Source organism: Cryptomeria japonica, chromosome 7, assembly GCF_030272615.1.
Source record: "Cryptomeria japonica chromosome 7, Sugi_1.0, whole genome shotgun sequence".
NCBI classification, from domain to species: Eukaryota; Viridiplantae; Streptophyta; class Pinopsida; order Cupressales; family Cupressaceae; genus Cryptomeria; species Cryptomeria japonica.
The window spans coordinates 116,509,958-116,524,381 of record NC_081411.1 but is presented as its reverse complement, the minus strand read 5'-3'; the positions used below and the strand labels follow the sequence as shown (position 1 = coordinate 116,524,381).

The window sequence follows — 14,424 nt, the reverse complement described above, 5'->3', positions numbered from 1 at the left end:
CAAGTGTTCTCCTCAAATTCTAGAATACATCTCTTATTTTTTTGTGAAATACACCACTCTCTCTTCTTCTTCTCACTATTATACTTCCAATTCTTCTCATCTCTCTGTTCTAATTCTATTTACACATACTTCCACAACAATGTACATACTAACCTTGCTCATTTCATTACAGGTCAAAGTTGGAAAGCCCTCCTGCATCAAGTATAATTGAAATATGTACAACACAATCTGCCATTGCTTTTGAAGGTGATGTACTAGTCGCATATGGCCCTGCTATCAAACAGAGCTCAACAAATGAACCAAAAGCACCGATTGCACATGTTGATCTCATTGACAGCCATGGACAAATGACTATAACAGTAAACATCAACAATAAGTTAATAGACACCTTTTTGCCCCAATTATTGCCTGGTGCAAGTGTGCGCTTAACAAAATTCACAGTGAAGAAAAAATCACAATATGAGAGAGGAGATGCTGATTACTGTATCTAGCTAACCGCTAAAACAACAATTGAAAGTATTGATAAAGTATGCAAGCAACAAAAGCTAACACCTGATACAACCATTTCGCAATTAATCCACTCACCAAACAACTATTCAATTGGAACACTAGCCGTCCTTGTAGCATCTCAAAATCAAGAACCAAACGGATTTCAACTACAAGTCAAAGATGGAGAATTGCCATCTGATACAGCTACTGTAAGATATTTTCTCATAACATACTCTAATTTATATGCTTCGCAAATTATTCATATAATTAAGTATACTAACAAACAAATTTGTGTCTTTTGCAGCTAACAGTTCCAAAAGTCCATACCAATTCCTATGCCACCTTGGAAAGGCTCCTAACTTCAGCAAGACCACCACTTCTTCTCCTAAAAAATGATGTCCGCGGCAGCACAAGAGGAACAAGTGACATTATATCAAGTCTATCCACCTACATTGATGAATTGAATGACGAATACACCAAAGGTTTTTTGCAAACACTTGCTTCCTCCAATTTGCAGGTAACCAACTAAAACACTCATTAGTTAGAACACTACAATTATTCTCATTCACTAAATTCCAAAAGCATTTAACACTTACATTACAATCTTTCTTCCAATGACAGGTTGCTGGAACATTGAAAACAAAAAACGTGTACCTACCACCGTACCAGCCACTTTGCAACTTGTGCCACAGCATAGTTTCTGCAGCTCACTTGTCAGCCAACAACATTGCTCACTGCACCACATGCACATCAACCACGACTTTTGCATACCAACACTACTTGCAATGCACAATTGAAACTGAAGATGGAACTATTAACTGCAATTTACACACCAAACTCTTGCAACAAAACTTTCCTGAGCTCACAAAAATAACATTTGAAAATTATAAACAAAACATATCTGCAGCTATCTACCTCATGCGCAAGTTCGAGATACGAGGAACATTCACAATTGCCATGAACAATTCCATCATTGCCATTGCACAAGAAGCGAGCAATGTAATTTTATGAAAACCACTCTTCTGCATTGCTACAATCTAAAACCATTATTTATTACAACTAATCCTAACACTGACCTAATTGTTTTGTGTAAATTGCAGAGTGTATAAAAGCACCATGCCATTTTCAAGAAGATTTTGCTTCACTTCACACTACTCCTCAAGGTAATGCCAATTATCCCCATTTCTATGCTTGTTCTATTTATTATATTTAGTTTAAGGCTAAAAGTAAAATATGTATATATTTATAACTTTTGAACTTTTCTCTAACATTACTGCCTTATATACTTATAATGAAGAATTTTTTCCCTAGAACTTTGTATGGTTTTAGCCAAATTGTATCCAGCCCCTGACAATTGAAACAAGCCCATGTAATTTGTAATACCTGAGTGATCCAAAAACTCAAAATTCTAGTCAAATCTTTTCTAGTTGGATCATGAGGACGTAGCCATTGGCAGAGATAGGTGTAGGTTGTCCAAAGGTGATTTATCTTTTTGTCCTGCAGAAGAGCTGCTGTAATTGCAGATTCTGGCTTTAGAACCATTTGTATTTCCCTTTTGTGTTGTTTGTTAGTGCCTCTCTTTATTGATAGTATAGTTCTAGCTATAGCATTTTGCACTTTTAAAAGTTTATGGATGCATTGTAAAAACTTGGTTTTATTTCCAAAGGTAGGCCCCTATAGAAAATCCAACCATAAAATCATGAAAAAAAAATCAAATTGAGATGGCATTTTTAGTTCACTCTTAATTTATGGTTTCATTCTTTGATCGCTTCAGTTAGTTTCTAATTTGCAATTAGCCTTAATTTCAATTTTTAGATTTCTTAACCTTTCATTCAGCTTATATTAGATTTTTAACCAAAGTTACCAGAAAATTTCATTAACAAGCATGGAGCTTGGTGACTACATTTTTCTATAACATAGCGATATCCTTATTCATTTACTGGCCTGCCCTAATTTGATCCGCATCCTTGCAACAGTACCCATACACCCATGTCTACAAGGAACTATGCTTTTAACTAATTGATTTAGTTTAGCTATATGGTGAGCTGTTTTCATTAGTGAAAACTCATTAGCTAGTTTGTTAGATTTAACTCTTAGTTTAGTTTTGGCTCGTCATTATTGATTTCTTAATCATTTTTTTGTTAGCTGCAGTTCATACTTTCTAGTCATCTAGATTATATTTTTGTTCTACAGTCCTCTTTAAGTTCATTTGCTAATTCCTTGAACGACAGTGAACTTAATAATTACAATTGTTATAGCAGTTTTTGCAGTTCATTTTTTGTGGTTATTTCACAAGTACAAGTGTCTAATATCTCTCACTTTCATAACTTGGTTGCAGTTTGGTTAAGTTTTCATTTTGAAAAACACTTTCGACTTGCTACACATTTATGTTCTAAAGACTCAATAATCTTTGTCTTTGAGTTTTACATGCTAAGAGAACATTGCAGTTTGAAAACAACTAAAATTGCATTTTAGAGATAAAATTCAAGATTTTTTCGTATGTTAATGGGTTCCTTTTGAACTTATGCATTTGTAACCCAGACTTCATAAATCAAACCAATCTAACTTAGCTTCCCTTTCTCATGTTTAAATGTGAAGTTATGTGCATTCATGATTAGTCTAGTATGATTCTAACCTGACCTCGAGATAGGTAAAAGAGTTAATACCATTGACCGCAACATTTTTCACAGTCAACACATGTGCATATGTCCCCACTCCTCAGTAGCTATTCATATTGTTTCAACGGTTTCAGGGGAACACACAGGCATCCACTTTTCGCATCCCTGACATACCCCAAAAACCGGAGTCAATGCAGCACATGTTTATTCAAGCGAGGTGAAGTTGATTTGTATCAGCCTTAGCAGCCGCAATCATCCTTCTCTTCTTTCTTTACTATATACTTTTGCAAGAGAATACAAACCAATAAGATGATAAGCAACTTGTTCAGTGCCCAAGACACACACCAAATAACAGAGAGACTATAAAATTAATCAGGTGTCAAACAAGTAGTAAAATTACATAAGATATAGAAAAACAAAAATACAGGAATTCCCTTCCTTAAGCAAGGATGTAGTGGAAATAGACACATGGAAAGATTCTCTAACCAAAAAAGGAATTTTCATTGCGATACTCGCCTTATATTGAAATCTGTCTGAGTTTCAATAGCCTCCCTTCCCCCAATCATTAGCAATGGACAACTGTGCTTCCATTTTTGCAGCCTCTGCCTCAGCTCTTGCTTCTTCAGCAATCTGTAGTGCGGCCACAGCTCATGCTGCAGCCAACTCAGCAGTTATTTCAGCATCCCTTGCTCTCTCATTGGTTACTGGGAAGTCCTCCTCTATGCTGCTTTCAGCTTCACCAATTGAACCACTTTCAGCAGAATAAGGATCTGCATTCCTCATTTGTAATCGTTCCTCCAAAATTGCGGTCATATTCCAAGCTTGTTCATCACTTTTCCTGGCAACCACTGTTTCTGAATTTCTCCCAGTATTGCCTCGTTGTTTGATTCCAACTCGATGCCCAGTTTCTGTCTTTCCTATACTTAAACCTGGTTTGAAATGATGTATTCTGTTTGTAAAATCCGATTCCAAGGTCTGAATTACCTCATCCTCCTCCCCAAGTACTTGCATTGCGACAGCCTCAGCCAAAGCTGCACCCTCTTCATCAAGCCTCTTCTCTTGTTCCTTTCTCTTTTGTTTTTTCTGCTCCAGTTCTATCCTGATTGCAGTTGAATTTGCAACAGCCTTATCAAGACGCCATTTCTTTTTTTCTTCTTGCTTTTGTTTGTCTCTTTTTTCCTTAGCCCGCTTCTTCTTTTCCTTCTTCGATGGCAAACCACTTGATGCAGAAGGGCTTTGCCCTGTTCGGGTCAAATTGTAGAACATTTACAAATGAAATAATGTAGTCTAAAGACACTCAGACAATGCAACTAGAAAAGATTCTAACAACAGAAATACGCTTGAACTTTTTTAATTTAATCTTTATGTAATTACATGCGTTAAAAAGAATATCTGCTTGTTGTAAACTACTTACTGCTTGTATCCAGCATGTTCAGCTGATAACTTTTGAAGTTTCTAAACACCCTATAAGTTAGCTAAATGCATGTGGATCTTTAACAGCCAGACCCTGTTGCACTCTCTATAAAAGTGACTATTTCAGACGGTTTTTGTCCTCAAGAACTTGCTGTAGAAATATCTATGGGTTTTTGATCCAAGTGCCAAGGTGTGGTAGCAGCATCATTTTCAAAATGAAGTTTTCGTTTATATTTTCTTTATCTATGATTTCCACAACCATATGTAATTAATCTATAATTAGTCCACCTAACAGGCAAATAACTTTCTAAACTGTCCAATGGAGGATAGCAAATTTTAGCAGCTTCTATATACTCTGAAAATTACAGCAACAACTAGTTATCAAAAAGAACACAACAAATAATTTTCCTGTTTATTGAAAGTTACAGATTCAGAACATTTGTCATGAAAATGGAACCTTATCAACACATTAGCTCACAACATAGAACCTGACAACAACACAACAAAAAAAAAGTAAAATTAAAACCTCTCAACTTCTCAACTACTAGCATGGACGCTAATTTGGAAGTCATTCCAAATTCAAGTGTCTGCCTAGTTGCTCTACACTGATTTTCTTTAGATTCTTTTCTCATCACCCAAACAGGGTATTGATCTTAAAAGATTTTTTCTTCTATTGATCTTAAAAGATTTTTTCTTTCAATTTTTGGTTTTCTTCCTTTATTTCTAGTCGGATTTCTTTATGCTGGGCACAGCCAGTTCAACTTGCATTTCCACTTAGTTTTATAACTCAAGGAGTTTGTATTTCCTATTCTTACGGTTAACTATTATTCTGAAAATGAAAATAAATCTAATGATGTTCATGTGGAACATCACATATCTTCAGACTTATTTCCACACAGTTTTATTAGCTCCACCAAATGTGTAAATTCCCCACTGACATATTTTGCAAGATAGACACTTTTTAATTTCTGATTGTCTTTCTCTTCACTGTTCGTATTTACTTGCTTGGCTTGGCATTTAGTTGCATACTCATGCATTCTGTATCAGCATGTTTTACTGTCTTCTGTGCAAGCATTCTATCAATAGAGACTTTTGAATTCATTGTATCACAATCTTTGTATGCTTTCTTTATACTTGAAGAGTCTACATTTGCACATTTCATTTGCTAATTAACATCTTAATTTTGTTAATTTTGCAGGTTCCCAAATGAGAAATTAAAAACAATCAAAAGCTCCAAAGCAACACTTATTTTGTTTTGTAAATAACTAGTTAATTATCTTTCGCTACAAACATTCAATAATATGCTTAGTTTTTGTAAATATAAATCTTATGCACTCTCTACTTGTATAATAGTTTTGAAGACAAGTTCTTACAATACCACAACACGTTATCTTTTTCGCACTCAATATCAGCTATTAACTATTTTCAAAATCACATTATATGAATAAAAAAAGTTTTACTATCTCACTTATCTTTGTATGTTTTTTGCCTCGAAAACTTAGTCAAAATTTATTCTATAGTTTTCTATAGTTAAAATAATTTATATATTAAAATCAATTTCCTCTATCTTTTTAGATTTTTCCGATTGGCAGGTGTATATTTTCCTGGGTATTTTTTGTTTTATCTTCAAAATAAAAAAAATGAGGAATCAAATGTGAGCAGAAAAAAATTGAGATGGTTTTCTAATGTCTTGTGCAAAAATATTTATCATCTACATCGTCGATTTCAAAAACATTGATATCTAGCGAAATCTCTTGTGAAATGCATATTATTAAATCCAAAGTACTGTGATAAATGCAAACTAATGTGAGTGTAAATATTAGAACAACTCATTGTCATTTAATGCATATCTTATCATATCTGGTCTCATTGAATGCAGTTTTAATGCATATTTTCTGCGATTGCATATTGTTCTGCTTGTTGATTATTTATGTTCAGAGCAACAGTATTAGTATCTTCAGAGCCATTCAAAAGCAGTTTCAATAATAGTTTAAGTGAGATCAGAAAAACTGGTTAGTTTATTTTCTCTTTATGTCTAAAAGAAAAATTATTTCTTGCTTGTTTAATTGTACTAATTACTTTGCCTTACTTTTTTAAAAATATTTTTGTAAGCCCAAGCTACTGAATTGGAAAAATCCCCAAATGGACACTGGTTTTGTTTGTGTGTTTTTTTTCACTATTTGTTCAGCAAACTTGAAATTGTTAATGCATTGTGATAGACGAGAACAAAATAAATAATTTTATTGTCATACTGAGAAACTTATTGTGGTTTCTCTTACTATTTGTTCCTATTGTAATGTATCTGAGTCCAGTCGGAAAACAATACAACACTTATCTTATTTTGTTTTGTAAATAACTAGTTAATTATCTTTAGCTAGAAACATTCAATAATATGCTTGGTTTTTGTAAATATAAATCTTCTGCACTGTCTACTTGTATAACAGTTTTGAAGACGAGTTCTTAGAACACTACAACACATTATCTTTTTCGCATTCAATATCAGTTGTTAACTATTTTCAAAATTACTTAATTGTTTTTAACACTTCAATGCATTGCTAGCATGTTTTTAGCTAAAGGCCATGCTGTCTCACAACTCTTGTTTAAATGATTTATAAAATTTGATTGAAATTTTTTATTTCAAAATTTCACTTTATATTTAAAGTTCTATAGATAGTAATTATCATATTAAATTTTTATATCTTATTTTATAATTTTATTTTCATATTATTTAAAATTGTTATTTAATTTTTTTTTTTTTCACTTTTATTATATTTGTTATATTTTAACTTTTACATTTCCAAGTTTAGCACATTTCTTTTCGGGATAATTCTCTTAGAAGATAAGTTCAATTCCTTGAAACCACTAAAACAAATTTAATTACCTATGAATAGTGGTAGTATTACTCAACAATTCTCTTGAACTAGATTTTGAAAAGGAAAATTTGATGTAAATGAACCATGACCCCTTCCAACTATTAGTAATTGTGAACATTCTTTATGTAATTTTCATAGTCTTTATGTAATGTTCTTGGTGGTAACCTTTTTCTTTCCTTTTAACATATTGATCTCCTTTTCTTCCTTTTGTTTTAAACTATTGAATATTTTTTATGAAATTTAGTGATTGGGTATAAAAATAATTAAGGTTTTTTTTAACTATGAATCAAGAACAAGAAAATATTTGAGTTAAAAGAACTAACTCTAATGAATATTTTTTAATGAAATTTAGTGATTGGGTGTAAAAATAATTAAGGGTTTTTTAACTTTGAATCAAGAACAAGCAAATATTTGAGTTAAAAGAACTAACTCCAAATGTTACTTATAATTTTTGAGTGCAAAATTTAAATTACAATTTGATACAAAAATATAAATATACTTAAATCTATATTATTGATTTAGGAAAAACTTTTTAAAGATTATTTTGTTTGGTGGATTCTATTCTTGAGAAAAAATTTAAAGCTTTGTATTAATGTCTTTTTCTCTTCAAAATATACAAATTGAGATATCTCATTTCAAATTATATATTTATAAAGGTATTGGTGGATATAATGTTTTAAACAATTTTTGGGATATAATGCTTTAATTTGTTTTTAATTTAATGTATATGATATCTATCTTTTAAGCTATTGATAGTTCACACATCCTTATCCATTGAGTCAATTAGATTAATCCATCCAATTTAATTTAAATATTTCTTTAGAAGATTGATTTCTTCTCTTTTTTAGAATAGAAGAGGACACAAGAGTTAATTTTGACAAGAAAATATTGTAATGGTGGAGAAAATGATGAGTGATAAATCAAGAGGAAAACTAACCCTTTCCCTCAAAGAGAGATAAAAATGTTAGGATGATCCCTTCTTCCTATGTTTGATTTGGAAAGGAAATTGATTGAATTATGTAGTGCAAAAGTGACAAATAATCGATTATAACTTGAGATCAGAATATGGGATGAAGTTGTGCACTTGGATTTGACAGTAAAATGTCGAGATGAAGTCGCCTTGCAAATTTGACGAAAAGTTGTTCAGACCGTGGTGAGAATGTACATGGTCCTCCGAAATATCCACGAAACGAAAAGGGTTTTCTCGCCTCTGCAAATGAAGCCTGAATCTAAAAGTACAACTACGCACCTACAACCTACACATAGAAAAGAGAGGGAAATGTGTTGGGATTGAGGGTTTGCCTTTAGATCAAACCCTAGTTTTGGAATTAACCAAGTAATGAAAGAAACTACTTGCAAGTAGATGTAAATGAAAGACTGAATTGTAGATCACTTCAAGGGAGGTTCTAGTAGCAATGTTGATAGAAATGGTTGTATGAAATTGCATATTGAAATCAATCTTCTCTTCAATGGTTGAATCCTTGACTTGAATTCAACACCTAGCCTTGAAGGGAGACTTGAGAATGCTCAATGCTGGAAAAGATTGCTTGAATGCTTGAATGTTTGATTGCTTATGCAACTTGAGTCTCTCCAACTTCAACCTATCCAATTTATGCAAATGAGAGAGCGAATGCTCCCTTAAATACATGTTTGAAGGATTTAAATTTCATCACGGGCCGACATCGGGGAGATTTCTCGTTCACTGCACAACCCACAATGCATGCTCTAGGAAGGTCTTGCCCCAAAATAGGGCAAGGACAGGGGCGCCATGCCCCTGTCCTACCCCTTTCTCTAGGGCAGAGTGCAGACAGAGTAATGCGGAGGCCAAGGAAGAAGTAGTTTTCGCAAGCCGAGCACTCTCCGGTCTCTGATCAGGCTAGAGGATTCGAGTTCGCATGCGTGAGGACCCTAATGCAGTCGTAAATTGTTAGGGTCGCAATTTTATGACACTACATTTAGCCCCCACTTTAGCAGGAGTATAAGTGTATGCCGATACTGTTGGTAAGGTACAAAGAAACAAGATTGAAAGACTTTCATCACAACAAGGAGGCAAGATGCGCCAAGCCTCCAATACACTTAAGATCTTACAACTTTGATTGACAAAGTAAAAGGGAAGATTGAGAAGGGGAGAACCATGACTGCAAGTAGCAAAGTTCCCTTCACTATGAGTCATGAAAGCAAGGATACAAAAGATTACAAAGCAAAGCAAAGTTCACTAAGTAATTCTAAGTATCACAAGAAGGAAAGTATGAGCAGAGTGTATGCCCCCACGTTAAAGCGATCACACACGCCTTATCGGGGGTGATTGCTTTAAGGTAGGATACACCCAAGAGAGAGAGAGAAGAGAGAGAACATGTTATTGCAAGGATTTAGCCCCCAATCGAGGTATAAACCCAAGGATAATGAACACAAAACACGAGGTAGTGTTGCTTTCCTCAGGGCCAGTATGCTGTATGATAACTCATGTATATCATGTATGTATATGCATATAATAATCTTCATTCCCCAAAGAAGGACACTACCTAAGAAGAAAGGGAAGAGAGGATATCTTTTGAGTGAACATGAAAGAGACCAAGAGAAGATCTCAATGCTTTGCATCGTCCCCAAGTAGACATTAAGGAAACAATAGAAGAACAGGGATACACATAGAAGAATGATCACAAAAGAGAAAGAAAGAAGAGAGAGAAGATCTATGGTGCTAGTATCGCTAATCTAGCATGCCATCCGCCTCCCGATCTTGTTGATCACTATTTTGGGAAGGCAAGCAACATGCTAGAGGAGCGATATCGAGCACAACAGATGGAGCTATCACAAGATCCAAACAAGGACTATGCTCATGTTGTAAGTCACTTTGTTCGATTCTAGGAGCTAGGATTAAAGTTTGTGAAAACTCATCCGATAAATGTTTGTCCACATCAACATACTCATACTCACTATCAGAAGCATTAGGAGTTGTATTGCCATTATGAATAACATTTTCATCGAGTTCTTCATCAAAGTTTAGAGAAAGAGGAGCAAGAACATGAATAGGAATAAAACCAACACATGTTTTATGCAACTTATGATTTGGAGATGTTGGTTGAACATCTTTCTTAGAAGAAAAGGGAATCATGTCAACTGTTGGAGTTTGAGGAGATTGAGTATTTTGAGTGATAGCTTCATGAGCTCGAACGCGACATCTTCGTCGGCATTCTCTCGCACAACGATTCCGTTGAGTCTTAGTGGAAGGCTGAGAAGGAGGAGGAACATTTGAAGAAGTAGGAATGGTGTTCCCCTTAATAGTGGAAGGTTTAGGTTGAGGTCTTTTTGGTTGAACAATAGGAGAGGCAAACCTCTTCTCTCGATAAGAGGAAGGAGGTGGAAATGCGCCATAGAAAGGAGGAATATTAGGTGTAGGAAGGAGATGAATCCATCAGGGGGAGGAGGGATAGGTCTAACCTTAGGAAGAATATTGGGGTTCTCCTTAAGAGAAGGTAAAGTCACATCCATAGGAGTAGGTGGACAATTTTCCATAGGAGGAAGATTAGTTCTATCCGAGAGGGGAAGAACCTCATCTTGAAGAATAATAGGAATGTCAAGTGTTGGCGATCTAGGTTGACTTAAGGATAAAATCATATCATTCTTCCATTTTTGATAATATTGAAAAAGAGCATCGCTCCTTGATCAATAGGAACACCAGGGCTTCTTTCGAATGGACAAAATAAGTTATTGTTCATGGTTATGTTTTCTCCATTGTGAGAAAATTTAAGACACTTGTAGATTGGAGAAGCAATAGCCTTCATGGAAGATAGCCAAGGATAGCCCAACTTCACGCATAATTGCTCAGAGGAAGGTATGATAACAAAGTCAACATCCATGGATTTAGTATGAACTTCAACAGGAAGGGTGATAGAACCAATGGTAGGACAAGAGAAGCCATCAAATAACTTCACAATTGCATTAGAAGTATCATAGAGTGGTTTATGCAATCGTAAAGTGAAAAGATACTCTTTAGTTATGACATTAACCATGCAAGAAGGATCAATCAGGGCACCACAACAAGGGATATCCTTAACCTTTGCAACTATGTATAAAGGGCCATTAGGTGCTCTAATGGTCTCGCTAGGGTAAAATGTAATACAAGGATCCTTAGGCAAATCTTGTGTTTCTACCATATTAACCAAATTTGGAGCCATACAAATGAATGTTTCAGAAGAGAGAAAATTAGACACAATCTCAATAATGTTAGAGGTATGAGATGACAAGGGATCAGTCAAAATATTAAGATTTTGATTAGGAGGAGCTGTTGATTTATTCCCTTTATCATTCAAACCTGCCACATATATAGTATTATTATCAATCAAGTCTTGAATCTTATTTTTCAAAGCAAAACATTTCTTAGTATCATGACCAGGTTGACGATGAAATTGACATAAAAAAATTGTTATCAAAATGAGGAGATGCAAGTTTGGAAGGATCAACTTGTTTTATAGGAGGAAGTTTGTTAACATTTCTATGCAACAACTGAGACATAATACTATGTAAAGATTCATTCAAAGGAGTAAACTATCTTTCTCTTTGGAAAAATTTAGAAATAGAAGGCACACCTGTTGTAGCATTCACATGGTTGTTGTTGATTGGATCACTGAACTTAATGAAGCTTTTTGTTGGTTTGAACTTCGCAAATGGTTGTTGAACACTCTCCCCCTTATCACTCAAAGCCATAGGAGTGGATTGCTCCATTTGACTCACAGTCAGTTGATAATTGTGAAGTGTTGCGCACAACTGCTGAAAGGAAGTAAACTCATACAAAAGAAGCTTTTCCCTGATATCTTTTTATAAATTAGAAATGAAAATTCTTTGAATATCATTATCAGGCACATGAAAAGAAATTTGAGCACACAAATGCTTATATCTACCAATGAAATCAATCACTTTCTCTTTAACAATGTGTTTACAATGCATTAAATCAGTCAAAGTGATTTTAGGATCAATGCTGTTTTGAAATTGTTGGATGAAAGCATTTGCTAGTTGTTGAAAGGAAGTGATTGAATAAGAAGGCAGAGAGCAATACCATTGTAAGGCCTTATCTCTTAGTGTTCTTGTAAACAATTTTGCAAGCAATCGTTGATCATAAGCAAAATCAGTACACAAGGTTTGAAATGTTTTGACATGCGTAAGAGGATCACCTTTTCCATTATAGAGTTCCAACTGAGGGATCTCAACATGTTTAGGTGGCATGGCTTTAACAATAGCAAGAGAAAGTGGTCTCGCAACATCAAAGGTGGGCACACTAAACTTGGATTGACTCATGGAAGCAATTTGTTGTTATAAGGAAGACACAGTTTGGGCAAGATTGTTGATTGTCATTTCGGTGGAAGAATTGATGTTAGACATAGGTGATTGAGAAGGTGGTGTGATGTTTTTGAAAGAAGGCATCGACTGAGAATAAGGTGGTGGGACACTATGATAAGTAGGCATTGGTGATGATTGGGTAGGAAAAGGGACACTTAAAGGAGGAATAAATTTGTTGAAAGAATTGCCCCCTTGTGTCAAACTGATTGGTTGAGGAATAGTAGGAATATTCATGGAAGACATAGGTAACGATGGAGGATTAAATGAAGAAGAGGGACTGCCCCCATGACCTATGGTTGTAGGAATGATATTTTGAGTTGAAGTAGCGATGATGTTGGATGTGAAAGTAGGAATACTAGTCATACGATTACTCAAAGGAATAGAGGAATTGACTTGTGTTGAAGGTTGTGAGCAACCTAGGGTTTCGACACAACTCTTGATAGGCGTGACATTAGAATCAACAATATGTGCAATGCCACACAATATATCAATTCCATTCTTATCACTTTGAAGCATGCACTTAAGACCTTCAATTAATGGAAGAGCTTCACTATTAGGGTATTCTTCGGACATCCATTGTTGAAAGTTATCAAATTGATTGTCCAATGTAGAAAGTTGATCCAAAGAAACCCTAGTTAAAGTTTTTTCTTCATCATGAGATCTATCAATGGGCACATGATTAGGATGGGAAGAATTACCATGATCCCCATTAAAGAACTCACCCATATTAGGCCCCATCTCTTCGGTAATTAAACCTTGGGAAGCTTTAATTCTATTGCTTCATCTAACGGGGATAGGATAGGTATGACTAATAGTGGTAAAACTCATGCACTAGAGGGAAAATTTGAATTTTGAATTGTGGAACAAAGCTTACAAAAATTGAGTAATGTAAAATTTAAGAAAATAATGATTACACAATTTGAACTTTGTTGGAGGAAGAGGGTGATACAATTTTCAAAAATGAAAGGAAATTGGAATTTTAAAATTAGGGCCAATGGAATACCACTTAATTTTAAAATCAGAATTTTAAAAATTAGGGCAAACAATAATTAACCTCTTAATTTTAAAAAATTTCTTGAAAGTTGAAATGTTGAATTTTGAAGGTATTTCCGATTCTAGAGGGTTCAAAAATCGATAAAATCAGCCAATTTTTTGGATTTAGGCAATTAAATATAGCCATAAAAGTCTCTCAAAATTTTGGAAAAAAAGCTGAGGACTGTGGCAAGAACGCACATGGTCCAACCGACTTTTTTTGAAATTTTTAGGGATGGATATTATGATGATTTTAAAGTTAACCCCCCAAAATTGGTGAATTTGACGATCTCTAGATGGGCGAAATGAAGACACAAATGTGAAAATAGGACCCTATTAGGGTTTTGAAGAAAGAAAGGAATTGAAGTGCAATTTTGAAAAGGGTCAAACCTAATGGATAGGGACACCTTGGAAAATGTTTAAGAATCTGAATGTAAATGAAATTGATTTGAAATTCACACAAAATCCAATTAATTTTAAAAATTAGGGCTTGATGACCTAACCACTTAATTTTGAAATTTGAATTTTGGGAAAAAAGGGGGGAAATTGAAATTTTGAATTGTAGGATTGAAGACAAATTTGAGAAAAATCAGAAATCTGAAAATTAAAGGGAAATCCATTTTTTTGCACAAGGTCAATATGATTTTTGAAAATTAGGGCTTGAA

The 14,424-nt window shown here is 34.3% G+C and overlaps 1 protein-coding gene across 1 annotated transcript; it reads left to right on the top strand.

Moving 5' to 3' along the window:
- Window positions 1-347: 347 nt before the first annotated feature.
- On the top strand, window positions 348-5,988 carry LOC131856495 (uncharacterized). The gene is made up of 6 exons (XM_059208289.1): window positions 348-359; window positions 492-698; window positions 794-1,006; window positions 1,111-1,488; window positions 1,590-1,652; window positions 5,719-5,988. Exons 1-5 carry the CDS (start codon window positions 348-350, stop codon window positions 1,596-1,598), a joined length of 819 nt encoding a protein of 272 aa, XP_059064272.1. The 3' UTR covers window positions 1,599-1,652; window positions 5,719-5,988.
- Window positions 5,989-14,424: the final 8,436 nt, after the last annotated feature.

Bases quoted from the DNA above. Each gene is read 5' to 3' on its own strand.
- LOC131856495 (XM_059208289.1), top strand. The intron at 699-793 runs GTAAGATATTTT...TGTCTTTTGCAG, and splicing joins TGCCATCTGATACAGCTACT to CTAACAGTTCCAAAAGTCCA. The intron at 1,007-1,110 runs GTAACCAACTAA...TTCCAATGACAG, and splicing joins TTGCTTCCTCCAATTTGCAG to GTTGCTGGAACATTGAAAAC.